At 42.9% G+C, this 25,853-nt stretch overlaps 1 protein-coding gene across 1 annotated transcript; it reads left to right on the top strand.

Annotated features, from left to right (window-relative positions):
* EIF4EBP2 (eukaryotic translation initiation factor 4E binding protein 2) lies at positions 1-25,853 on the top strand. Its single transcript, XM_046652191.1, has 3 exons — positions 1-445; positions 18,497-18,682; positions 19,658-25,853. Exons 1-3 carry the CDS (start codon positions 301-303, stop codon positions 19,687-19,689), a joined length of 363 nt encoding a protein of 120 aa, XP_046508147.1. The 5' UTR covers positions 1-300; the 3' UTR covers positions 19,690-25,853.

Genomic DNA, 25,853 nt, shown 5'->3' with positions numbered 1-25,853 from the left:
CCCGCTTCCGGTCGTCGTCGTCGCCGCTGCTGCCGCTGCTGCTGCTGCTGCTGAGGCTGCTGGCGGAGGCCGGAGGATCGGGCGGCGGCGGCGGCGGCGGCTGAGAGGGCGGCGGCGGGAGCGGAGCGGGACGAGGGAGCGAGAGGAAGCGAGCGAGGAGCGAGCGGAGCGCGCCCAGCCCCGCCCGCCCTTCCGCCCTCCGGAGGAGCCGGAGCAGCCCGGGCCCCCAGCCGCCGCCGCCGCCGCCGCCGCCCGCCAGCCCGCCCGCCGGACAAAGCCCGAGAGCCCGCGCCCAGAGCCATGTCCTCGTCCGCCGGCAGCGGCCACCAGCCCAGCCAGAGCCGCGCCATCCCCACCCGCACCGTGCCCATCAGCGACGCCGCGCAGCTACCTCATGACTATTGCACCACGCCCGGGGGGACGCTCTTCTCCACCACGCCCGGAGGTGAGCGCCGGCCCCGGCCCCTCGCCGCGGAGCCTGCGGCCGGCCTCCGCGGTGTCCCCCAGTCTCCCGCCACGGTCCTTTAACTCAGGGCGTGTCCACGCTCGGCCGCCTCGGCCGCCCCAGCTCCACCAAAGCCCCCCCCCCCCGCCGCCCCACCAAAGCCCCCGAGAACTGCGTTCGGGAGCCTTAACTTCGCGTCCTTTCTGGCCCGCGGCTCGATTCGGCGCGCGCGTGGCTCTCCCGGAGGGAAAAAGAAAGCCCTTGTTCCCGCTTCGTGGCAGGTTTACGCGCTCGACCCAGTTTGCTCTCCGCTCTCCGCCTCCTCGCGGGCAGATTCGTCTGCGCTTGGCCTTGCACTCACTCTGCATTGCCTCTGCCTCTTGCAAATTGTGCATTTGTGCACACTAATGCTTGATTTTGGAGTTTCTCCCGGGCCTTTTTAGAAAGGAAGTTGGGGAGAGTAATTCGCTCCTGGGACCCTGCGATGCCTTGTTTTCCTGATTTTAGAACACCAGGAGGAGGCTGGAATGCGGAGTTTGGAAGCCTCGCCCAGCGTTATCCTGCTCTGACAGCATTGTTTACTTTGCTGGACGAGGCCTCACGGGTAGGGGGAGTCCCCGGGCTGGAGGAGTGGTAAAATAATGCTCAAGTAATAGCCAAGGGGAAGGAGGTGGGGGTGGTAAGCACTGGCAGCCTTCAGGGTACGGTTTTGGCGGCGACGCGTTTGGAGATAGATTGAAGAGGGCCCTGTCAAGGAGTGCACCCTCATCGGTAGGATTGCGGGATCTTGGGGAACGGGCAGTGTAGAGCGAGGTTCCTGGGCATTGCTTTCCGAAGTACGCCTGGGAACCGTTTACAAGGAAGAAAGAACACTGGGCTGGAGGTGAAGCGCGTTGAGTTGGTGAGGGAAAAGGGAGCTCAAAGGTTGTCTGTCCCTTGACTGGGCTGTTCTCCAAGGGGAGGAGACTGGAGAGCAATCTCGAGGGACTTTATGAAAGGGAATGGTGCTTCCTTTTTAACTTAGGAAATTTGCTTTCTTTTGGTGATGGGGTGACCTCTTGCTAGAGGGTTGAACTTTGCTGGCAGCCCCTGCAGTCTACAAGATTGCTAGCTTCGTTCCTGTGGGCTGGGCTCACCAGTTGTACCACAGTCAATCCGGTGCAGTTAGGCCTGGGCGATCCTTGAGTCGGTTGCACAATAGCAAGGCCCTTAGAGTAAGACGACCTTGCCAACAACAACGGATAAAAATCTAGGAGAGAGATCTCCACAGAGGAATCCAGGCAGGCCGCTCGAGGGGAAGGGTGGCTGCTTTGGAAGACTTTAAAATGACCCAGGGAGGAGAAGATCATCAGTGTGTATGGAGCCCTGGGCTTAAGAGCAGAACAGTGGGGTTTTAGTGAGGTGGCTTACGTCACTGGAGAAACCTCCCTTCTGACCTCATCTGTTCAAGGCCAGCCACTGAGCATACTGAGATCTTGCTTTTTAATCATGAAAGATTTTGACAGACTAGAATCTGCTCCAGATAGGGTTGTCTTGAACTTGAACTGACAACTTTTAAGAAGTAGATATTGTTTTCCAAAGTGACGGAAAGGGATTTATAACTTCTTCCAGAATACTTTGTGGTATTAGTCAGTAAATGCCTGTGCTTCCAGCAGTTCAGAACATATGTCATAGTAACAACTCCATCAGCTGTTGTTTATTTGGGGAAGGAACTAAACTTCTAGCTATAGATTAATCATTATTCCCTTGAGGGAAGAGTCATGGAGGGGGGGGGGCACCCTTTTGGCTTATTTCAAACAGCCAAGCTACCATGCTTTTAAAATAAGGGCCTAGTCTTTAAGCATTACTTTAAAGATAGAAGCCTGGCTCATGGTCTGGATTAGTTCCTAAAATGCTTGGAAAGATTTTGCCAGAAATATTGATTTATTTGCTCTTTCTCCCAACACACACAGTCACCACTGCTTTTTCTCAAATATCACTTAACCTATCTCCAGATAGTTTCTACACACGGTTCTTTGTTTCAGATTTAAATATTTGTCATCTCAGCTCATCTATTATATTGAGCCTGTGTTCACTGGTAGAGCACATTGTACTCTTTAGATTCTGGACACAAAGACTTAGTGTGTTTATAGGATACAGCTCTGTTGCAGTTGGATTTAATCACTATTTTATAGCAATTAACTCCGTGCAGTTTAGATTTTCAGTATTTATTGATTTAATTTTCCCCCTTTGGAAATTTTCCACCCTCTGGTGGTCTGTCCATCTTTCTTGTTGCATTTCCCTCTCTCCTCCCATGTGAGTTTATTTCCCTGAGATGATTGATTGTTATCTGGTCACCTCCAGGCACTTGAATTAATGTGGTTAGATATCCTAAGTGAGTTTTGTGGGCCCAGCACGGTGCTTTGCACAAAAGGGGACCACAGACAAAAGTAGGAAATGCAGTCCTTGCTCTGAATCGTTTTAAAATCTTGGTGGGGGTTGAGTGTTGATAAGATTTTTAGTTCTAGAACAAAAAACTTACATAGCACTATAGACAAGTGCTAACGTATTTCAGAGTTGAAAACGTTTAGAAAAATGGTAGTCAGTAGGCTTGTGTTAGACATCTCTATTTAGAGGGAAGGAAAGGGATTAGCGTTTCCTGTCTCAAGCTTCTGGAGTATCATACACGTCAGAGCATTCCAGGATAACAGTTGAGGTGCTGAATGCCCTAAATCATCAGACTGGGCAGAGGCTGTCACAACACAGTAAGCTTGACCATTTCTCCCTGCTTGAGAGTCCTTTATTCATTGGGGATGAGAAGATACAGCCTACCCTTGAAAAAAATTTCTCAAAATTGCGTTCCTGTGGTTTGGAAAATAAGAGGTGGGTGAAAACACACTTAGTGTAATCTCTTGGATTTCTTGTATTGCTAGAAGAGTACCTTTTCTCATTACTAAGGAAGAGGAAAATTTTTGTTGGGTAAATTCAAGGCAAAAAAAACCCCCCAAAACTCCTGTGGATTTGATTTTATTTAGTTTTATCTGCCTGTGGAGGAGTGGAGGTGATATTTGGTTCTTCCCTTGAGAAGCTACTTCTAGCCCCAAAGTTACTGTAATTGGTTTCATTTTTATAACACTCTGGTTAGTTGGACAGGACCTAATGCTTTTATTTTATGGTTGAGAGAAACTGAGACCCAGAGAAAATGAGTAACTTGTTAGTATCATACACTTAATTAATGTGATTGGGTAGCTTGATATTTAGTGTCCTGATCCCTCCTCCGGTTTTTTCCTTCACTATCTTGAGATACTTATTTTACTGGGAAAGGTTTAAAAGTATGCGAACATTTAATGAAGACTTTTCTACCTCCTGGAATGCTAGCTAATGTAGTTCTTTCTGCCACCTTTCTTTTCTACGTTGTGAACTGTCTCCTTCTCGGAGAATCGTGCTCTGGGGAATAAGCAGAAACATTGAAAGCTCTTTTAGCCTTTTCTTTTTGTCTTTCTTCTGCATAACATCCTCATCAGCTGTGGAAAAGTATGCTGTTGCCATAACAAGAACACCAGAGGGGAACTAACTGTTATGGTCTGAAAGGTTGTTCATGCTGTTGGCTCTTCCTTGCTGCCAGCTGGAGAGTTGCTGTGATTGGTTCACTGGGACAGAATTACCTGAAGGCCATTGGATGGGTCTGGAAATGAAGAAGAAGGCAGGAAAAAGGGAAAGGAAGAGAATCCACTTGGAGTGAGCTATAAGAGTATTTGAAGGGAGTCCTGAGTTTTAATCTGGTTCCTTTCTTGGAAGAAATAAATAGAACTCTGTGTGTAGATATGGGGAAGGAAGGCCAGTTTCTGACCGTCATAAAATTTCTGGTTTGGTGACCTTGGCTGAGTTTATTCTGGGTCAGAAACTTTTGCTGAACCAACCAACGCGCTTATTTGGCTCGCTAACATCAGTTATTAACCAAAGGACTTCCTTATTGCATGTGAGAAGTGCATGAAAAAGGTAATGAAAGGTGTTCAGTCACTTTGCCTTGTGTTCGAGGAAGATGGCATTTACTTAGAGTAGCACAAATTAACGTGTGTTATCATTTGGTAGGATATTCAGCTTTAGTTTCATATTCATCAGCTGCCAAAGTATATATTAGAAAATGTTCTTCAGTTTTTGTGTCGGGTGTATCTTTGCTGGGGAACACAGCAGTACTGGTTCTCAAGGCAGGTGGCAGTGCATTATTTGGAAGGGAGGGCCTCTGCCTGCCCTAAGGTGGGTGAATCTGACTGGGGAAGACAGAGCTCTTACAAGTTGATAGGCAGCATGCCTTGCAACCTGTGCACAACTCCCTTCAGCTCCCTGGTGAAGCTGTGTGTGAAATAGGAGGGATGAAAAGTGATGAGTCTATAAGCTGGCACTTCCAGGGTTGTTCAGCAAAAACTGAGAACTGGAGTCTCAAAGATGATTTGATAGGAGGGGTCTTGCATGGTTTGGAGACACTGTAGGCTTGATTACTTGAGTATATGTAAAGATGTGCAGATCCGACAGCGTGATGTTAATGTGGGGAAAGCTAGTTCATCTGGTGGGAGAGGAGGAGAGCCTGAGCAGGAGGATAGTTTGTTGGTGAATGGCAGAACTTTTCCGTAGCTCCCAAGTCTTTAGATGAACAGATTAATGTTGAAAACGTTTTTGCTGCTCCATTTATAATAGAACAAAGGCAGCTGTGACTTGCAGTCGTTCAACTTATTGAATAGGTATGGCCTGGGCTACCATTTTCAAGTTTATTCATCATGGAGCTTTGTTTCATGAAGCCCCTTAAAACCTGTGTTTTAACATGTAGCAGCTATCCATTGGATGTGTAGCTAGTTTTTAAAGGCTCCCTTCAGCTTGTTCTCAGGCCACAGCTTGAAGCCAAAAGCTCAGAAATCTGTAACTGCTTAGATCCAAATCAATAATCTTTCAAATCTTTTTTTTTTTTTTTTTGTGAGGAAAATTGGCCCTGAGCTAACATCTGTTGGCAGTCTTCCTTTTTTTTTTTGCTTGAGGAAGATTATCACTGAGCCAACATCTGTGCCAATCTCTTTTGTATGTGGGATGCCACCACAGCATGGCTTGATGAGTGCTAAGTAGGTCTGTGCATGGAATCTGAACATGCAAACCCTGGGCTGCAGAGTCAGAGCGTGTAAACTTAACCACTGCACCACTGGGCTGGTCTCTAATTTTTCAAATCTTAAGGATAAATGCCCTGACAGAAAGAAGCTGTTCATCTCATTGGGTAAAACCTTGACAAGAAGGATAAATTGACTGGAAAATATAATTCAATTCTTGCAGATTGCTTGCAATTTTCTGTATACAAGAGCACGTCATCTGTGAATAGAGATAGTTTTGCTGCTTTTTTGTCAATCTGGGTACCTTTTATTTCTTTTTCTTGCCTAATTGCCCTAGCTAGAACCTTCAGTACAATGTTGAACAGAAGTGGCAAGATAGTGAGAACAGACACCCTGACTTGTTCTCAACATTAGGGGGCAAACATCCAGTGTTTCACTGTTAGGTAAGATGGTAGCTGTGGGTTTTTCATAGATGCCCTTTATCAGGTTGAGGAAGTTCCCTTTTGTTCTTAGTCTCCTGGGTATTTTTATCATGAAAGGGTTTTGGATTTTGTCTAATGCATAATTTATTTTTGCATCTATTGATGATTGTGTAGTTTTTGTTTTTTATTCTGTTGATATGATATATACATTAATTGATTTTCAGATGTTGAACCAGCCTCGCATTCCTGGGATAAATCCCACTTGGTCATGGTCATGGTGTATAATCCTTTTTATATGTTGCTGAATTTGGTTTGGGGATTTTTTTTTTTTGAGGACTTTTACATCTATATTCATAAGGGATATTAGTCTGTATTTATCTTGTGATGTCTTTGTCTGGTTTTAGTATCAAGGTAATACTTGCTTCATCCCATTTTAATTGTTTTTAGAAGTGGCCTGCTGTTTATAGCAGAAGTGCTGACTATTTACTGGTGAAGATAGACCATTGCTCTCTAGATTCTAACAGGTACCCAGCAGAAAGTCTGAGAGGCTCATGATTCTTCATTTTAAGATGTCATAATTAATCATTTGAGCCTCAGAATGGAGCTCGTCTCATCACCAAAGACTGTTTCTATTAGAGCTGGGCTGCTTTCATGTTGAAATGACACCACTCTCTGGTTAGTTAAGTTCCTAGAACCATTGTGAATAGGCAGCAGATAAAAACAGTGACCTAGACCAGTCATCTCCAGTAGGCATTTGCATCTTACAAACTTTGTTGATAGAGTTCAAGTTCTTCACTGTAAGTAGAAGTGGAAGATGTTGATAGATTTGCGTTGTTTTTATTTTTAAAATAAGTGCCCAAGAGGAGTGAACTGAGTGGGAAAGCAAATAGTTGGAATGAAAGCCAGGTTTGAGTCTGAGTGCTTTCCTCATCCCAATAACAGATCTTTCATGAGTTATTAGCATTACAGACAGAGGCTGAACCACAACAGCTGTGAAATCTAATCTGAAGAATTGATCCAGAATGCAGTCAGCAACCTGGCAGATTCAGCCTGCATTTTCCTGGAATCAGAGCCAAGCATTTCTTGTGGAGAAAATTTATTTCAAGATGAATATTCAATCCCAAACAGAAGTGGACATATTTGATGCACAGTCATATGTCATTAACAGCAGGGACACGTTCTGAGAAATGCGCTGTTAGGAGATTTCGTCTTGTGAGCATGATAGAGTGCACTTACACAAACCTGGATGGTGTAGCTTCCTACACACCTAGTGCTGAACTTACGGGACCACTATTGTATATGCGGTGTTATTGACTGAAATGTCATTATGTGGCACATGACTATTCTTTGTTTTGACCCAGATTTTCTGATGATCAAGGCTAAATAGACTTAAAATCAGTTGGCATTTGTGGTTTGTATATCATTTTGGACCTGGTACTAATTAGAAAGATCATTTGTTTCAACTCATTTTGCAGCTGAGACTCAAGAACCAGACTTGCTTAGAATACCTCGCTTATTTGTGTTGGTCTCCTGCCTCCTGTGTCACCATGTGATCTTTCACAAGTACTTTTCACTTCTCTGCTTATTGGCTTCTTCATCTGTACAATGACAGGCTTTTGCCAGATGTTCTCTAAGTCCTCTTCTAACACTGGACCTTCTGAATAGGAACATAGTCTTTGTCAGTGTCCCTTTCAGCCTAGGTGTGTGTTCTATTATGGCAGTGTCCTAAGTGATGGGGCAGGAAGCCATCCTTTCACATTAATATCTTGGAAATCTGCTTCCAGTTATTGAGGCTTTGAGTTAATCAAAGGACAGTAGGGTTGGCTTTTCAAAACCTTGGACATCTTCCATGTGCCATAATAACTTAGTCATACTAAGTTACAAGATCCTGAGGCTCCACTTGTGCCCTTTGTTGATGTAAAAATCGTCCCTCTCTTGGCTTTATTAGCACTTCAGGGATTTGATGGTTGCACATGTTGGCCACTGCCAACCTCCCTGGAAGATACAGGGTTAGGCAGCTTTCAGTTTCCTTGGGGTTATCTGGCATAGAGCTTTTAGGAGTCTGTCTTTTTATCCAGAGCCTCCGTGAAGAACAGATGTTTAAAACTGAAGTTTGTTCACAAGTGTTCCCTAACACAGTCAATCAAACACAGACCTGTTATCGCCTTCCCAAGTTGGAAGAATAAGAACTAGAGAGAACCACTTTCTTTATGTCCTTTCTGTATTGTATTTTCACTTCTCATTTTCCCGTCTTATTGCGGGGAGGGGGAAGGAAAGAGGGAAAGACTTCCCTTCCGAGCGCGTTAGGAGCTCTTGCTGCTCATGCGTCTTGTTTCTGGTCTCTCCGTGGGCCCTTACGTGAGGCCGAGGCCGAGGTAGAGAACTGTCAAGAATTCCTAATGCAGTACTGAGGTTACTTGCCAAGCCCTTTGTTTCTTTTTAAATGTAATTTCCAAGTTTGCAGGACACCTTCCTTCCTCATGGTCCCTGCTTCCTTAACAATGTCAGTCTGTTGTGTAATTTATATTTACAAATATTTTGGAGTTGCTTTTTTTTTTTCCTATTTCTTATAATGGTTTTTTTTTTTACACTTTCTCTTGATCTTAAAAAAAATTCTTTTTTGAGGGGAGGCTTTAAACAACATAAATTTATTCTCTTACATTTCTGGTGGCTAGAAGTCTGAAATCAAGTATATTTTTGTGTGTGTGGTAAAATAGACATAACATAAAATGTACCATTTTAACCATTGGTAAGTGCACAGTTCTGCGGCATTAAGTATATTCAAACTGTTGTACAACCATCACCACCATCCATCTCCAGAACTTTTTTCTTCTTCCCAAACTGAAACTCCGTACCCGTGAAACACTAATTCCCCATCCTTCCTCCCCCAGCCCCTGGCACGCACCATTCTGCTTCCTGTCTCTATGAATTTGACTGCTCTGGGTCCTCATATAAGTGGAATCATACATTATTTGTCCTTTTATGACTGACTTGTTTGACTTCGCGTAATGTCTTCAAGATTCATGCAGTCATCCTTTATTTTTCTTTTACATTTATTTTTTATACTATGAAAGTAAACTGTAAAAATCATATAGTATTATTAGGCTAATAACAAAAAGCAACATTCCCATGCCCCATCTCCTCTTATTTCTGTTTCCACTCCTGAGAGAAAACCTTTTAAACTCTTTTAGCTATTTCTTCTAGTGTTTACTTCTGCATTTCTAAATAACATGATTTAATATTATTTCTCAGTTTTAGATATTAACAATTAGTTTTCTATTATGGAAAATGAGGATTTAGTTGCTGTATACACCCTTCTCCCAATATATATACTTCTACCTCCCATCTTCCTAATTTTGTAACCCCCTTTGGTTAAATTAATATTTATTCAACTTAGGTCAATATTAAATACAGGTGTGCCTGACACTGTTGTTTCCAGCCCAACAGCCATTCCCTCTTCATGCTACCCCAGATTTCCTCCCCCCTCCCCCCTTTTTTTTTTGGTGAGGAAGATTAGTGCTGAGCTAACATCTGTTGCCAATCTTCCTCTTTTTGCTTGAGGAAGATTGTCACTGAACTAACATCTGTGCCGATCTTTGTCTATTTTATGTGGGGTGCTGCCACAGTGTGGCCTGATGAGTGGTGCTAGGTCCGCACCTAGGATTGGAACCTGTGACCCCCAGACCACCAAAGTGGAGCATGTGAATTTAATCACTACACCACTGGGCCAGCCCCCAGATTTCCTCCTTTTTAAGTGGTAGTGTGCTAAGCCTCAGGACATATACACCTACCCTGTGGCTTCCTCAGTGTCTGGTCTGGTGGGCAGTGACCTGGTTCTGGCCATGTGAGATATAGAGAGAAGTCAATTAAGGGTCTTTCTAAGAAAGATTTTCCTTGTGGATGGAGAAAGTCCCCTGGGGGAAGCCCTGCTTTACCGCTCACTCTCCCTGCCAGGGACACTGTCGTATGAGGGGTGGGTCCATCTCAGCCTTATTAGTGGGTTTTATCACCAGCTCATTCAAGCTGTGCAATTTGGACAACTTTCTTAATGTTCCCTGTTTGAGCTGTCTCTTTGCATGAGTGGATGCTTAATTCTGATTCTCCAGGCATCCCTTGTTAAACAGAATTTTGTGAGGGGGCCCTGTGAAAGTATAGTAACTACTACACTGTCAGTTAACCATGTTACAGTGGACTTTCTCTAGTTGGTTTTATTTCAAGTTACACAATTTCTTAGGTGTATATAACTTAATGCCTGGATTAATTATCCTTTAAACTAAGCTACTTGGTCTTAAAAGAGGCCTTTAGGCTTGAATAGCCTTGTTTCTTCTGTACTAACCATCTTGGCAAGCACAATTTTGGGCCTCATTCATTGCCCTTGTTCCCTGCCATTTGAAAATCGCTAGCTTTTAGATCAAAGGTAGAAGCTTTTGTTTGTTTGTTTCTCCTCTCTATTCTCCATCAAAGGGACTCAGTTTACCCTCCTGTTTTCCTAGTACTGTCAGCGTCTAGAAGGTGCTGGGTAAGGGGTTAAGTTTATCCTAATATCTGGTCACCAAGGGATGAAGAAAATTTATAAAGACTTATGTTAACCTAGACCTAAAGGTTCCTGTTTGTTCTGAAATCCAAACATGAAGACTAAAGAAATATATGCACGTTTTAAAAACAAAATAGAAAAAGAAAAATTGACCAGAAGTGCATAAAATGCAAACTAAAATGCCAATAGACAACTGCCTTTAACAGTTTCTGTCTACAGTGCTTTTATTGGTTATCACTGTTGTATAAATGTATGGATACCACAGTTTCTTGATTTCTTAACATTAGATACTGTATTGACTCTCTGTTAGGAGAGATGAGGAATCTAGGACACTTTTCATTACTTTCTATCTCTCTTTTCCTCTTCCCTCCTTTCCTCATTCACCAATTTCTATAAATTGTATTATTGTTTTTAGTTCTTCTGAGCAGTTACCTTTGAAACTCTAAATAGTGTAATTAAACCTGTGTCCCAATCTGTCAACCTTAGTTCTCCACTATGTAGAATTACACTGGCCACCTGTCCTGCCTCTGCTTTTCTAGTAGGTCAGCCTTTCCATTATTTTTACAGTATCACAGTCTATATAATCTATATAATCTCTTCTTTAACTATAATTCTTTGCTTTTATTATGTTTTGATTATAAACATTGAAAACTAGTAAATAGCATATATGATATTGTGATTTTTATAACTTCACTATAACCAAGGGATGTTATTATTTGCATAGAAAAGGAAATAGGAAACTCACTGGAAAAAAGTTTCCATTGTCAAGGTCAAATAGATTTTTTTTTTAACACTCCATCAATTGATCCAAATCATGCCCCATTTTAATCTTGTGTTATACGCAAGCTGTGAATTTCTTGTGTGGTCTTTTGTTTTCCTTCTTTAGGAATTTAAGGTTGACTTGTTTCTAGTTAGTTGTAGGTGCATTGGTTGACATTAAACTGGGCTGACATAAATGTAGCAGGCAGTTTTTAATGAAATTTGAATTACTGGGAAGTTCTTGCTTCGGAAAATGTGTCTATGCATGCACGTAAGAGACCTTGAGTATTTTAGGTTTTTTAATTCCAAGCTTCTCTTGGAATTCATGTAATTTCACAGTAAACACAATATCCAACAAAGGAAATAAAGGGTTTTTTCCTGGCATTTTTATTCATAGTTGAGTCTTAATGTTTCTCTTTGAATAGTTTTGCTTTCTTAAATGTCAGATGCTTTTGAATTACACCATAGATTCCTTAGTCACTAACAGCCTGATTTCCTTCTTTTGCTATGTATCTGCTACAATTAGTTCTTTTTAGTTTGCAGCAATCTAAAGTTCCAACACTTGACATCCTGTGCTTTTGTACTCAGGTTTCCCTGGCCATATTGAGAACATTAACGGCATCTCTGAAGACTCTAGTTCTTCAGGGCGCTTCTCTTCTGAGTTGTTTACTTTGTTTGCATTCAAAATCAAATGTGTCTTAGGAGTCCGCTAAAAAACTATTAGAACTAGTAGGTGAGTTTAATAAGATTGCAGGACACAAGATTGGTATACAAAAGCCAATTGTATCTCTATGCACTTGGAATGAACAATCCAAAAATGAAGTCAAGAAAACAATTCCACTTACAATAGCGTAAAAGTAATAAAATACATAGGAATAAAATAACCAAAAAAGCACAAAACTTACACTGTGGAAACCATAAAACATCATTGAAAGAAATTAAGACCTAAATAAACAGGAAGACATTCCTCGTTCATGGATCAGAAGACTTAATATTGTTACGATGGCAGTAATCCCCAAATTTATCTGTACATTCAGCATAATCCCTACCAAAATCCCAGCTGGCTGCTTTGTAGAAGTTGACAAACTGACCCTGAAATTCATATGGAACTTTGAGACCTAAAATAGCCCAAACAATCTTGAGAAAGAGAAACAAAGTTGGAAGACACACACTTCCTGATTTTAAACATTATTACAAATCAAGACAGTGTGGCATTACTGCCATAAGGATCGACATATAGATCAATGGAAGTGCAGAAATAAACCCTCACAATTATGGTCAATTGATAAAGAACAACAAGGATGCCAAAACAATTAAATGGGAAAGAATAGTGTTTTCAACAAATGATGCTGGTGCAACTGGATATCCACTCGGACAAACTGAAGTTGGACTCCATGGTTCAAAGACCTAAATGTGAGAGCTTCATCTGGGGCCGGCCCCGTGGCTGAGTGGTTAAGTTCGCACGCTCTGCTTCGGCGGCCCAGGGTTTTGCCGGTTCGAATCCTGTGCGCAGATATGGCATCGCTCATCAAGCCATACTGAGGCAGCATCCCACATGCCACAACTGGAAGGACCCACAACTAAAAGTACACAACTATGTACCGGAGGGCTTTGTGGAGAAAAAGGAAAAATTAAAACAAAAAAAGCTTGAACTATAAAACTCTTAGAAGAAAACATAGGCATGAATCTTTATGACCTTGGTTAGGCTAGGCAGTAGTTTCTTAGATATGACACCAAAAACAGAAGCAACAAAAGAAAAAGACATAAATTGGACTTCATCGAAATTAAAAACTTTTGGTGCTTCAAAGAATACATCACAGAAGTGAAAAGACAATCCACAGAATAGGAGAAAAGTTCTGCAAATCATAAAGGAATAAGGGATTTGTATTCATAATATATAAAGAACTCTTACAACTCAGTGGTAAAAATACAGCCCATTTAAAAAAATGGGCAAAGGATCTGAATAGACATTTCTCCAAAGAAGATATACGTTGGAATGGCCAATGGGCATATAAAAAGATGTTCAACACCATTAGCTATCAGGGAAATGCAAATTAAAATCAAACCACCATGAGATACCATTTCACATCCACTAGGATGGCTGTAATAAAAAAGATAAGTGTTGGCTACAGTGCATATAAATTGGAACCCTCACACACTGCTGGTAGGAAAATTGTTTTTTGTAAGAGTCTGGTAGTTCCTCAGAAGGTTAAACATAAGAGTTACCATATGATCCGGCAATTCTACTCTTAGTTATATACCCAAGATAAATGAAAACATGTCCACACAAAAATTTATACATGAATGTTTATAGCAGCATTGTTCAAAGTGGAAACAACCTAGATGTCCATCAACTGATTAATTGATAAAAGGTGATATGTACATACAATGGAATATTATTTGGCAATAAAAAGAAATGAAGTACTGGTAAATACTAAACATGGGTGAACCTTGAAAGCATTATGCAAGTGAAAGAAGTAATCATAAAAGACCATAAATTGTATGATTCCATTTGTATGAAATGTCCAGAATAGGCAAATCCGTAGAGACAGAAAACAACTTAGTGGTTGCCTGGGGCTGGGAGGTTGGAGAAATGGGGAGCGACTGCTAAACGTGTGTGGGTATTTTTGGGGAAATGGCAGTGTTCTAAAATTGATTGTGGTGATGCTTGCACAATTCTGTGAATATACTAAAAACTATTGAATTATACACTTTAAATGAATGAATTATATGTGAATTATATCTCAATAAAGCTGTCAAAAATGTATTTTATTGCCTCTGCAAAGTCATAGAAGTTCTTCAGAGTTTCTCTTTACTGCACACATTTAGGTAGACTCTCTACTACTTATTTCCTATCTGGTTCCATTACAGTTCTTGAATGCATATGTTATTGCTAATACATAATTTAGAAATAGAAAACTTGCTTTTATCTTGTGATTTTTTTTCTTCACCACCTCATCCACAGAGTTACCAGGCTTGGTGTACTGCAGAAGTGAGAATAATCTCGTTCCAACTTCTAAGTTGAATGTTAGTAAGACCGTCTCACAGTGAAACCTCACCTTTCTGAAACCTAACCGTGAACAAAAATGGGGGTGACACAGCAGATGAGTGAAGTCCATCCGCCCAAACTCCTTCCCTCTGTTCATTGCAAAGCCTCGGGTCCTTCTCAGCCTATTTGCTCTTATTTGACATATCATTCTAATAAGCAGGTCACTGCTGATTTCCAAACCCAACAGATTAGAGGCATCAGGTGTGAATGGGTGTAAAGGGTGTGCTATAGACTGAATTGTGCCCACCCCCCCATTTAGACGTTGAAGCCCTAACCCCAATGTGATAACTGGAGATGGGGCCTTTGGGAGGTGATGAGGTTTAGATGAGGTCATGAGAGTGGGGCCCTCATCATGGGATTAGTGCCCTTATAAGATGAGACACTAGAGAGCTTGCTCCTCCCTCCATCATGTGAGAACACAGTGAGAAGGCCGCTATCTGTGTTTTGAAAGAGAGCTCTCAGCAAAAAACAGACCATGCTGGCATCTTGAGCTTGTACTTCTCAAGAACCGTGAGGAAATAAATTTCTGTTTAAGCCACCTGGTCTGTGATATTTTGTTATGGCAGGAAGAAAGATGGTTCTTAGCCTAACAGTGAGGGAGGAGACAGAAACAGGGACGGGCACAAGCACAACCTTGGCCACTGAATTCTGTACATATAAGGAAAATAAGAGCATCAGCTGAGTAGGCCCTAAGACTTCCTAGGTCACAACATAGTATGATAAAAGATTTTCATAATAATGACTCATTCATTGAGAAAGGGTTGAATTGTTTTCTGTTTAAGGCAGTAAAAAGTTTTAAATACATATTAGAAAAATTTCCATCCAAAATGATTCAAATTATTCCCTTTTTGAAAGTTGAACTGTTTTCTCCTATCCAGAATGACTCATTCTTCATAATTTCCAGATGCTTTTTTGAGTTGTTATTATAGTTCTTATTTTTCAAAGCAAAGAGGATAAAGTTAAATTTCTGCTTTCCTTGTCCTAAAATTATATTTGAAACCAGATATAAGACCTGTGTCATCTTTAAACCAGGAATGAATGATTTCCAACTTTTCCAAGTGCACTTAAAGGGTTGGAGGGAGGCATGCAAAGCTGTTCTGCTGGCATTAAGATTGCGGTGTCGAGGCCTGTCACAGATGGACTGTGGGCCTTTGCACCGAAATCTTTCTAACAGTAAAATAGGAAGCTCGTTCTAGCCCACACTAGGACTGAAACACTTCCTTTGTGAAGTTTTTGGTCTTAGCCTATTTCACTCAGCCTTATAGATGAAAGAAGCACATTTACGATATTTCGAGCTCTTACCCTGGTTTCTGCCATGCTATTCTTTAGTGATTATCATCTCTAGCAGCATCCCCTTTATTACCAAAGTTTGTAATGCTCCGTTACTATTCTGAAATGCATTTCTTAGATTATATAACCTACCTATTCATATAATTTTAAAAAACTATTTCTGTCATGTAAGAAGAAATATAAAATTGGGTAATTTATAAAATATATAAGTACTCAGGCCTTGCCAAACTAGAAGACCAAAAACCACCTCCACCCATTTCTGTAACACTCTCTAAGGGGCAATAATCCCACCATCCCCACCTCTTCCCCCCACCCCTCTTAGGAAGCCATGCTTTAGGGCAGATGTTTGGTGCTCTCTTGTATAAACTGCTTTCCATACCATCTGCTGTTTACCCTGTTCTGTATGTATAAGTAGTAGTTACCTTTCCACTCCTTTCACTTCACATTCTTGGAGATCATAGAGACTGTGAGGTAGAATGAAAGGGCTGGACTGGGAGTCAGGAGACCAGGGGTTCAGTTCCAATTTTGCCTCTCGTTAGCTCTGTGGCCTTGAAGTCTTTTTTCTGCGTCTCAGCATCATCTGTCAAAGCAATCTCTGTAGCCTCTTCCATCATCCTCTTACTAAGTCTTTGCTGTTTCATCTATTCTCAAATCACTCTTGTTAGGATTTTGGAAGAAGGATGAAGTTGGGCTCTTAACTTTGATAAACATAAGAATGACCTGGGGAACTTGAAGAAAATATAGATTTCCAGGTTCTAATCCTAAGGATTTGGATTCAGTTAGAATATTTTTTAGCAGGCATCCCACATGATTCTGATGCAGACATCTGCAAAAATACCATCTTAGTCGGTTCCAAATGGAGAGGCTGAGAGCCACATATTTTATTTTCACTTCTTATAAACTGTAAATATGATGGTGTGTGCAGTATAGTTGCAAAAGAACTAGATAGTAAAAAAAGAAAGTTGATATCCTTTGGAGTTGGTTTGAAGCCTTAAAGGTTTTCTTTTGAAATGCCTTCATGTGCTAATAGATACCCATTTGAGAACATTCTTCCATTCTGAGACACTTAATCATTCTTTCCTGTGACTGATTTTGTAGTAGTACTGAGAGTATGTTTACTACTTAATTCTGTTTTTTAAAGCAAGGATGGTGGGGGTGGAGAGTTGAGTCTCTACTGGTCATTTTCTTACGTAGGAAGGTGCTAGTTTGACTATTTTCCATCCAGTCGAAAGGAAATCATTTACTAGCATTTGCGTAAAAGTGTCATGGTACCACTGCGGATATTAATCCCAGGGAAATCATTGAGTTTGTAACTCATTTCCCAGCTATTTAGGTTAATACTGGTGTTAGTTCTTTAGATTAGAGGTTTTTCCCTTCCTCCTTTGGGAACACTCCAGAGTTTCCATTCATCTTGCAGTAAATGCCTGGCTTGCTTCTTCGTGCTTCCTCACCTTTCAGGTAGATTTGGTAGCTGTTCTGCTTGTTCGGCTTCCCTGCATGGAGCTCTCCTGTGTTGTTGGAGGAAGTCTGCCTGAACCGGCCTCTCCATGCTGTGAGATGACGGGAGTATTCCTCTTGCTTGAGCATCTAAAAGCATTGACCTGCAGGTAGCATTTAGATTCTCCCTCTTTAAACAGGGTAGCTTTGCAGACAGTTTTATTTTCATTAATATTGCCTTTACCGTGGATGCCTCAACCCTTAAAGCAGGTTTTTCTTCTCTGGATTTAAGTGTAGTGTGAGCAAGACAACCTCCACATGACTGCTTCCCTTTTAGGAAGGCCACGATGGCGAGTGTGCTGGGCAGCCACTCCCCTCTCCACCTCAGCCGCTGCTGCAGACGTCAGGAATGGTCACCATACTCTTTCTTACTGAGCTAGCTGTAGCCTTAGAGTCGGCAGCAGAGCTCTGGGCATCTACTGCATGAGGCCAACATCACACGTCTCTAAATTGTCACTTAGTTTTATGTCTTGTTTGTAGCCATTAGTTCCTTGGGAAGACCATGACAGAACTAGACAGCAGCCAGTTTTCTTAACTGTTTATCAAGTAAAGTGCATTCTTCAGAACTATTGTAAAACATTCTGGTAGCGCTCACTGGTGAGCAGATTGTTTTGTAAAATATAGGCAGACTGCCAGTTCCAGCTTCTACTGCAGCTGTCAGGAAAAAATGTTGGTCCCAGTACCTCCTTGGAAAACCGTTAACCTAAAGGTGGCTATCTGTTGGCTATTTTTTCACATACTTGTTTATTACTTGATTTAAAACTTTTTTGAAGAAGATCTTAAAACCTCATTCAGATATAAATAAGACATAGCCCTGGTAGAAGAAACTCAGTCTTTAGAGAGAGGCGCAGAGATAAACAAGTCTGTAATAGGCAATGTGGATTGAGTAAGAAGGGGGGAAAGAATGTGATTTTTTTGTTTTGTTTTAAAAGGCTTCATAAAGGAAATGATGTGGGAGCTGAGGCTTGAAGGATGAGCAGGAGTTTCCCCAGCTGAAGAGGAGGAAAAGGCATTCCAAGCCGCACAGGAGCCTGCTTCCTGGCAGCGGGCTTAGAGCTTACCCTTTTGCTTGACTTGTAAAAACTTTGGGGCCGGCCCAGTGGCACAGCGGTTAAGTTCGCACATTCCGCTTCCGGCGGCCCGGGGTTCGCCGGTTGCGATCCGGGCTGCAGACGTGGCACCGCTTGCAAAAGCCATGCTGTGGCAGGCGTCCCACATATAAAGTAGAGGAAGATGGGCATGGATGTTAGCTCAGGGCCTGTCTTCCTCAGCAAAAAGAGGGGGATTGGCAGTAGTTAGCTCAGGGCTTATCTTCCTAAAAAAAGAAAAATCCTTAAGGGTTAGGATTAGATGGGATTTCAGATAAATTCCTGGGTAGTATTATATGTTGATAGTTTGTTTTAAACTCTTTCCAACCCTGATTTCCAGGAACCCGAATCATTTATGATCGAAAATTTCTTTTGGATCGTCGCAATTCTCCCATGGCTCAGACTCCACCCTGCCATCTGCCCAATATCCCAGGAGTCACCAGCCCTGGCACCTTAATCGAAGACTCCAAAGTAGAAGTAAACAATTTGAACAACTTGAACAATCATGACAGGAAGCATACAGTTGGTAAGAGAATGCCTGTATTGGGGACCAAGGGGGTGGCCCTGGGAATTTGGATGTTATCTGCTGTAGGTTGAAAAAATGTTGATGCTTCACTTATAAGTGATGTTCAGTTATATGTCTCTAAGATTCCCCCCCCCCCCCCGCCCCCGACTTCCCTCACCAAGGTTTATTGAAATATTCTGGATGCCCTGAGTTCTAAATCGTAATCGAATCTAGTCTAGTGGATGGGAGGAAAGAATCCAAAATCAGGGAATGGTAAATCCCAAAGATGACTCCTTGAACCTAGGCTTTGTTCTACTGGGGATAACACACACACAGAAAACAAACAGAATTTTAACAGCCCCCATTTCCATCTCCCTCAGGAAATAGACCTTGTTTCTTACAGGAAGAATGTCCTTTTTTTGGTGTGGGGAAAAGCACTATGTTTTTTTTCCCATTTCCAGGACTGCTTGTAATATTTCAATAAATACTCCTGACACACACACACTTTTAGTAACGAGTCCTCTCTGTCTCTGGAAGCAGAAGAGAGAGGGGGAAATGGCCAGCTCCTGAAGTACACCTCCGGTTGCAGTCCATGACCCCTGGACATGAGCCAGCATTCTGCCTCCAATTCCAAATGAGTTTTAATGGACAAAGTGTCGATTCAGAGCAGGACCAAAGTTCAAAACCGCCAGCAGAGTGTGCTGACACAAGAGACGACAAGGAGCTCCTGGAACTTCTGTTTAGTCAACCTGTGAACAGAGGGACCCTGAGAGAGTTGTCACTTGTGTCCTCCCCAAATGCTCCTCCCCATGGGTCATTTGACTGCCATTCTTCTCCCCCCCTTTAAAAAGACCATCCAAAGCAGAGTAATTGTTAAGATAGCAGAGAATGGGACAGTTTGAATTATTTTTTGACCCTCACGCAGAGGGAATGACATTAAAGCTGTTTTGCTTATCATTTTTGTGCTAAACTTTTCCTTTTCTTCATTCTAATCAGGGGATGATGCTCAGTTTGAGATGGACATCTGACTGTCCTGCAAACATCAGAAGAAAAGCAGCAACCCTGATACCTGTCTGTACCTGATTTGGCCATTAGGATCAACGATGAGAAGACAGAGAGGCAGTCCAGCTGTCCCGCTGCATCTCCACCTCCTCCTCCTCCTCCGGTGCCAAATGATGCAAAGATGAGCTTCATCTGACCATTTCCTCTCCCTGCTTCCTGGTCCCATTCCTGCTTAGACAGATTAGATTGAAGGCCCTTGGCATATTTCTGTAGAACTAAGCAGCCCACAGAGGAAAACATTTAATCTCTGGCTTCCCTCCCACCCCACCAAATTTTTTTTTATCCCAAATCAAATATCACTCTACCAACAATTGCCTGGCTGGGAAGTTTTCTGGGAGGTGATACAGAGGACTGGTGGGTTCGCCATTATTCATGTTCTTACCCTCTGTCTGTCCTCCCTGTCTCCCGCCCGTGTTTCAGTGCTGCAAGAGTCTGGGTTTGGGGTCTTCAAAACCATCAGGGAAATGATAAACAGGAAGAGAGCTGCTTTGCCTTTTACCTTGACGTGTTTGTCCTTGGGGACAGAACACAGCTTGTGCAACTCTAGTAACATTACCCTGTGACACTGTTTTGAGGTCCACTTTCCCTCCTTCCTCTGGGAGGAATGTCTTCTGTCTTTAGTATTATGGTTCGTCTTCCCATTCCTTTACTTAGCACATGTGTGCAAAAATCTTTAAACTCTACATCATAGTATTCGTGGATGATACCTAAGAATGACCTTGGAAGAGCACTGAACCGTTTGAGTACGCAGTCTCAGTAGTCATTGTTTTTCAATCCAGTGAGCGTTATGATATTTATTGTCTCTGATTCCAGTTTCTTAGGTTTTGAGTTTAAAGTTGACTTTCAGAGTGCTCTAGAGAAGAACTAAACTTATTTTCTTTGTGGACCTGTTTGGCTGCTGAGATAGATAAGCATGGGCTTAAAAAATGTGTTCCTCCCAGTTTTCTTGCCTTTCTCATCATACCCTAAATTTCCCTTCTTCCCTCCTTCCCTCTTTCCCTCTCCTTCCTTCTCTGCCAGGCCATTTTTTCAAATGTACATCAAAGATACCTCAAGTGTTGGTATCTGATAATATCTGTCACTCCTCTTATCTGAGGAGTGACCTTTTATTTTTAAGATGACTACAGACCTATTTTTAGACGTTTTCAGTACAGTTTTGAACAGCAACTTTTTAATTACACATCTTCCAGTGTTAGGAAGGTGAGAATTGTCTGTAGGCGAGTCTGCTGTTCCACGTTACCATCCTTGTCTCCCGCAGTCCCTTATGAGCGCCTTCCTTCTCCCTCTAGTTCTGGGTGTGCGTGTTTGGAGTTGTAGAGGGTGGTTTGTAAACTGGACCATTCTGCCTTGCCGTGGGTTGTTCGTGAAAGCCTCGTGCTGCTCCCTCACCCTTTGCTTTCCATCCCGCCTGCTTCCCACCCTGCTCTCCCCACCGTTGACTGGCACCGTAGTCCTGGGAGAGTGACTCCCCTCGTAGAAAGACAAGTAAAGTAGCCATTGATGTCCTGGGAATTGCTGGTTGGATTTGGTGCTCTGAACCCTCTTGTTAAGAGATCAGATCCCAGGGTGAGAGTAACAGACCAACTGGCTAAGAAAGAAAGCTATTGGCTTTGGAACTGTGAAAAGACCTTGTTTGCAAATACATTTTAGACATAAGAGAGGAAGGATGTCTGAGGAACTTTGTTCTGTTTTCTGCTACAAAATGTGAATAGTTCAAAGAGTGAAACCTTTTGTGATGGTTGATGTCTCTCAGGAATAAGCTGGATCTCCAGGGCTTTGGGGATGCTTTCAGTCTCAAAAATTGATGATCAGAAAAGTATTTTTTGTTTGTTTGTTTAATGTATACCCGTTCTGATTCTAATTAAACTCTAAACTTCACCTTACATACTCTTGGGAGAACTTAAGTTGCACCCTAATTTGCACGAGAAGCTTGCTCAGGACCTCTTTGTCCCTTGGGAGCTTGGTTTTTTTGGGAATGAAGTTTTCCATTCTTCATACTCTAGCCTTGCCTTCTGTGGCATCTGACTTCAGCTACAGCTGGTCAGTCTGTCAGTGAGCAGAAGAGCATCCGCTCTGGATCTTTATTCCTGCACATGAAAACTTGGCTTCCTCACTGAACAATGGGGAGTGGATTTAAAACATGCTAGCTGGAATAGTGTCAAGGTGCCATCTTCCCCTTTTTCTCCATCTTGGGGAATCTCTGCACGTGGCCCCCTAATTGGAGGCCATGTTTCTAGTTTCTTGGTGGGGTCAGCTTTTTAACAGAGCACCCTCCCATCCGTTAGCCTTCTCTTCAGGGACCTCCTTAGTGCTTGGTGTGGTTCTTTCCTGGAGACTGCTGCGACCTGAGCTACCTTAACCTCCATAAATTGGTGTTTTAAAGAATTTCACGAGGCAACAGGTACACTTCTGGCAGATGACACCTTTATACCATGCCTCATTGTTTTCAGGGCAGCCAGAATCCAGTAGGTGGTGTACTTCTGGATGTTTGGAAGGAAATTAACAGGTGAAACCTCAATGAATCGTCTGGCTTTTTGGGGGGAGGGGACACCCGTAGGACACAGTTTGAGTGAGATGGTTCTTAAAATCTTAGTAATCATTTCTACTTTTTATGAAGAAACCATGTTTCTATATTTCTGGGGACAATCCATCTTAATGAGAAATGACCTTCTCCCTCCAAATTCCAGCAGGAGACGTGCATTGTCATGGTTCTGCCTTCTTCATAGTGTGGTTCACTGAGTTCACCACTTCCTCAAATTTTTCTGTTTAGCTACAGCATTCTCAAGAGCACAGTGTAGAGAAGCTGGCTTCTATGAATTGGGCTTCCAAGCCAAGAGTTTTGTCCTGTATTAGTAATCTATTGCTGTGTAACAAATTACCCCCAATTAAAATCTTAAAAGAGCAAACATTACCTGTCAGTTTCTGTGCGTTAGGAATTTGGAAGCGGCTTAGTCTGACCATTCTGGCCCAGGGGCTCAGGAAGTTGCAGTCAGGATGTCCACAGGATCTACAGTTATCCAGAGCTGGAGAATCCACTTCTGAGCTCTCTCTTTGTAGCCGTTGGCTATAAAGTTTGTTCCCCTGTGAGTCTGTCTGTAGAGCAGCATGAGCGTCCTCACACCATGGCAGCTGGCTTCCCCGAGTGAGTGCTCTCAGAGAGAGGGGGCAAGGAGGAATCTGTGGTGCCTTTTATGACAGTCTTGAAAGCACACACTGTCACTTCTTCCTTATTCTGTTTCTTAGAAGCAACACTCGAGGGGAGGGACATTACACCCCACCTACTGAATGGAGCAGTAGCACGGAATTTGTGGATATATCTTAAAACCACCTCACCCCCAAAAGGGGATGAAACCAGGTCAACAGTAAGGGTAGGTTTAAACTAGGTGATAGGCTGAGAAAGATGTTGCTACTAAGAACAGTTCTCTAAGACGTGTATCTACCAACTGGGATAGAAGACAGACTTTCTCTCTTTACCCAAAGCCACCTGCTGGTGTTGAGAGGGGTGATGAGAAATGGCAGTTCCCAGGAGAATACAGTATCTGTGCATTTGCCTGACTACCAGCAGCCCAAGGATGCTTCTTTGCAAGTCCTAGGCTTGGTGCAAAAGACCCAATACCACTTACCTGTTACCTCTTAGCCAGGAATTGACAAAGGGACTTCGATCCTTCTAGCTGATCCACTGAAGCTGACTTAATTGGCTTCAGGGTTGTCAAGCAGAGGGAGCAAACGTGAATTAGATCTTGAGTTACTGGCTGAAGAAAACCTAACGGTTCAGATTTGGGGTGAAATAGCATCCAGAAGCCAGCTCTCCACGAGAGTTGATGCTTGGCACCTGGTTTCTCCAGCCACACCAGCTGGAACAGACTTGGGTTGGGCCTCTCACCCAAGAAGCCACTTCTCAGTAAAGTAGGGAGCATCTGGGATTAGAAATGTCTGTGCTTGATTGCTCCTTTAAATCCAGCGTGCCATTGATTCTGCATGCCCACCTCATCCTGGCCTTCCTGATGGAAATAGGTTAAGAGAACCAGTCCTGTCTTCACCCTCGAGAGAAACTTAGGTGAGGCTGGTCAGTTCAGTGCTTTCTTAGGGAATGTTTGCTGTATGTTTCTGGCACCCACGCCCAACCAGGTTTTTAGAGATTTCAGACATCTTAAAGATGCAAATGCTTCCCAGCATTTTTGTTTGTGTAGCCCTGCTTGCTTTAGCGTATGCTTGAATAAAAAGCATTGCAGCTAAGGCAGCTGTAAGAAAAAGGTACTTCTTCAGAAGTAAGCAACTCATCTTTAAAGCACCCTCAAATGAATTTTGTTTTTCCTTCTTATGTTGAGGTAGAGTCAAAATAGATGGTGTTTTATTTTTTGCTGTTTGGGTTACCAGCTCTGTGGACTCTCCGACCTTCCCTTCCCAGTTCACACATTTCCATTAGGATGCAGCCTGCTGGATGTATGCATTTCACCCCGAGTCCATCGGTCAGCCAGTACACATTGAGTGCCTGCTTTCAGTCAAGGCAGCTGATGTGAGGGGCTCATCGTGTTGGCAGCAATATCCCAGCAGCAGTCTTTTTCTATTCTCCCCGTCTTGGATGCTCGGGGGGGTATCAGGCATCTTGGCTGCTTGAAGCCTGGGCCCTCAGCCCTTTGCATTCTCCTTAGAGAGGAGGCCTGCTGCCCTTCTCTTTCTGGGTCGGAACTTCTCATTCTTGGCATGTTTCTGGACTACATGCATATGGGCAGCTATTCATTAATCTGCAGAACCCAATGTCAGCCATCCATGATGTCTGAAGCGGGTAGCATTCGTTTCAAAGAAGCCTCGTTTCTCGGGGAGGGCGATTTCTGTCTAGACTTTGAAGGGGGTGTAGTTACCACACATACCCCCCGGTTCCTTACCTCTCAGCTTTTAATAAAAGATGAAATCAGATCTTGAGGCACCTGGGTCACAATTAGAATGCTTATCCCCAAGAGGCATTTCCTATTCTGGTAATGGCGTTCCAGTTTAGTATTGGAGTTTCCTTGAGCTAGCTCACCGAAATTTCTTACCGAAGGCTAAGGATGATTGATGCGTACTTATTTTTTCAAACAATCATTCATGTTTCTTTCCTACCCTCTGGAATTTAAATTTCTTTCTCTGGGCTGGTCCTGGAAGTTGATAGGTTTTGGCAAAGCTTTAGAAGTCTTTCGAGTCCCTACTTCGATGGTTGGTGGTTGCGCTTTGCCTAACTCCTGCAGCCCTGGCAGACTCTACTGTGTGGATGCCCGCTGGAAGATACTGCCAGGAGGAGGCACATTTCTGGGGCATTTACACTCTCGCTCTGCCACCTTTCTTGAGTGGGGGCTGGCAGAGAGGCTGCGATGCTTGATAATCATTTGGCCGTATTGAAATTTCCAAAGGGAGCTCTTGCTGGTGCTTAAAACCAAAATTCCTAGACACTTCAAACTTAGAGAATTCCATGAATCTAGCACAGAATATCCATTCTTGCTCCCCTTCTTCTCCATCTTAATCTTTAAAAAAAACAAAAAACTCAAACCCAAGCCAAGGGTAATTTTTACTTGAAACTAGGAGAGTGGGGAAGACACTAGAGAGAAGGGGTGAGTCGTGCAGGTGTGCCACCTGCCCCTGGTGTCTGTCCACGTCACTGAGTACTGTGAGCCAGTGCCTTTCCTGCACCTGAACATGGAGCCCGCTCTTCCCGCCTGGGTGAAGAGACCTCACTGCCCAGGGGTAGACCTTGAAGAAGGTGTCTTGGAGAGCCCAGAGGACACTCACGTATTCAGGTGCCCATTTTAAGCATCTTGAAAATATTTTATAGATAAAAGCATGCCCTTTCCTGTCGGTGCCACCAGTGGTGCAGTTCCATCCATTCTGAATGGAAAAGTGGAGCCTGCCAGTGCTTTCCTGGGTCACTCCTTCATCTCCCTTGATGTGGTGTCCCCTCCCCCTCCCGTCCATTTCACTGTCGTGGCTGGATAGCAGAGGGCACCATGTAGTCCTGACGCAGTCCTGTGTGATTCCGTGATCAGTTTTTTCTGTAACTGTCCTTCCAAACCAGTTGATGTTTGGAAATTAGGGAAAAAATTAAATTCTCACCAATGGTTGCTGTTACAGTTAAATCAATAAAGATCTTGAGTATCAA

The sequence above is a fragment of the Equus quagga genome, chromosome 2 (assembly GCF_021613505.1).
Source record: "Equus quagga isolate Etosha38 chromosome 2, UCLA_HA_Equagga_1.0, whole genome shotgun sequence".
Classification (NCBI taxonomy): Eukaryota; Metazoa; Chordata; class Mammalia; order Perissodactyla; family Equidae; genus Equus; species Equus quagga.
Note: the sequence above shows the minus strand (reverse complement) of the source record. Positions and strands in the feature narration are given on the sequence as shown.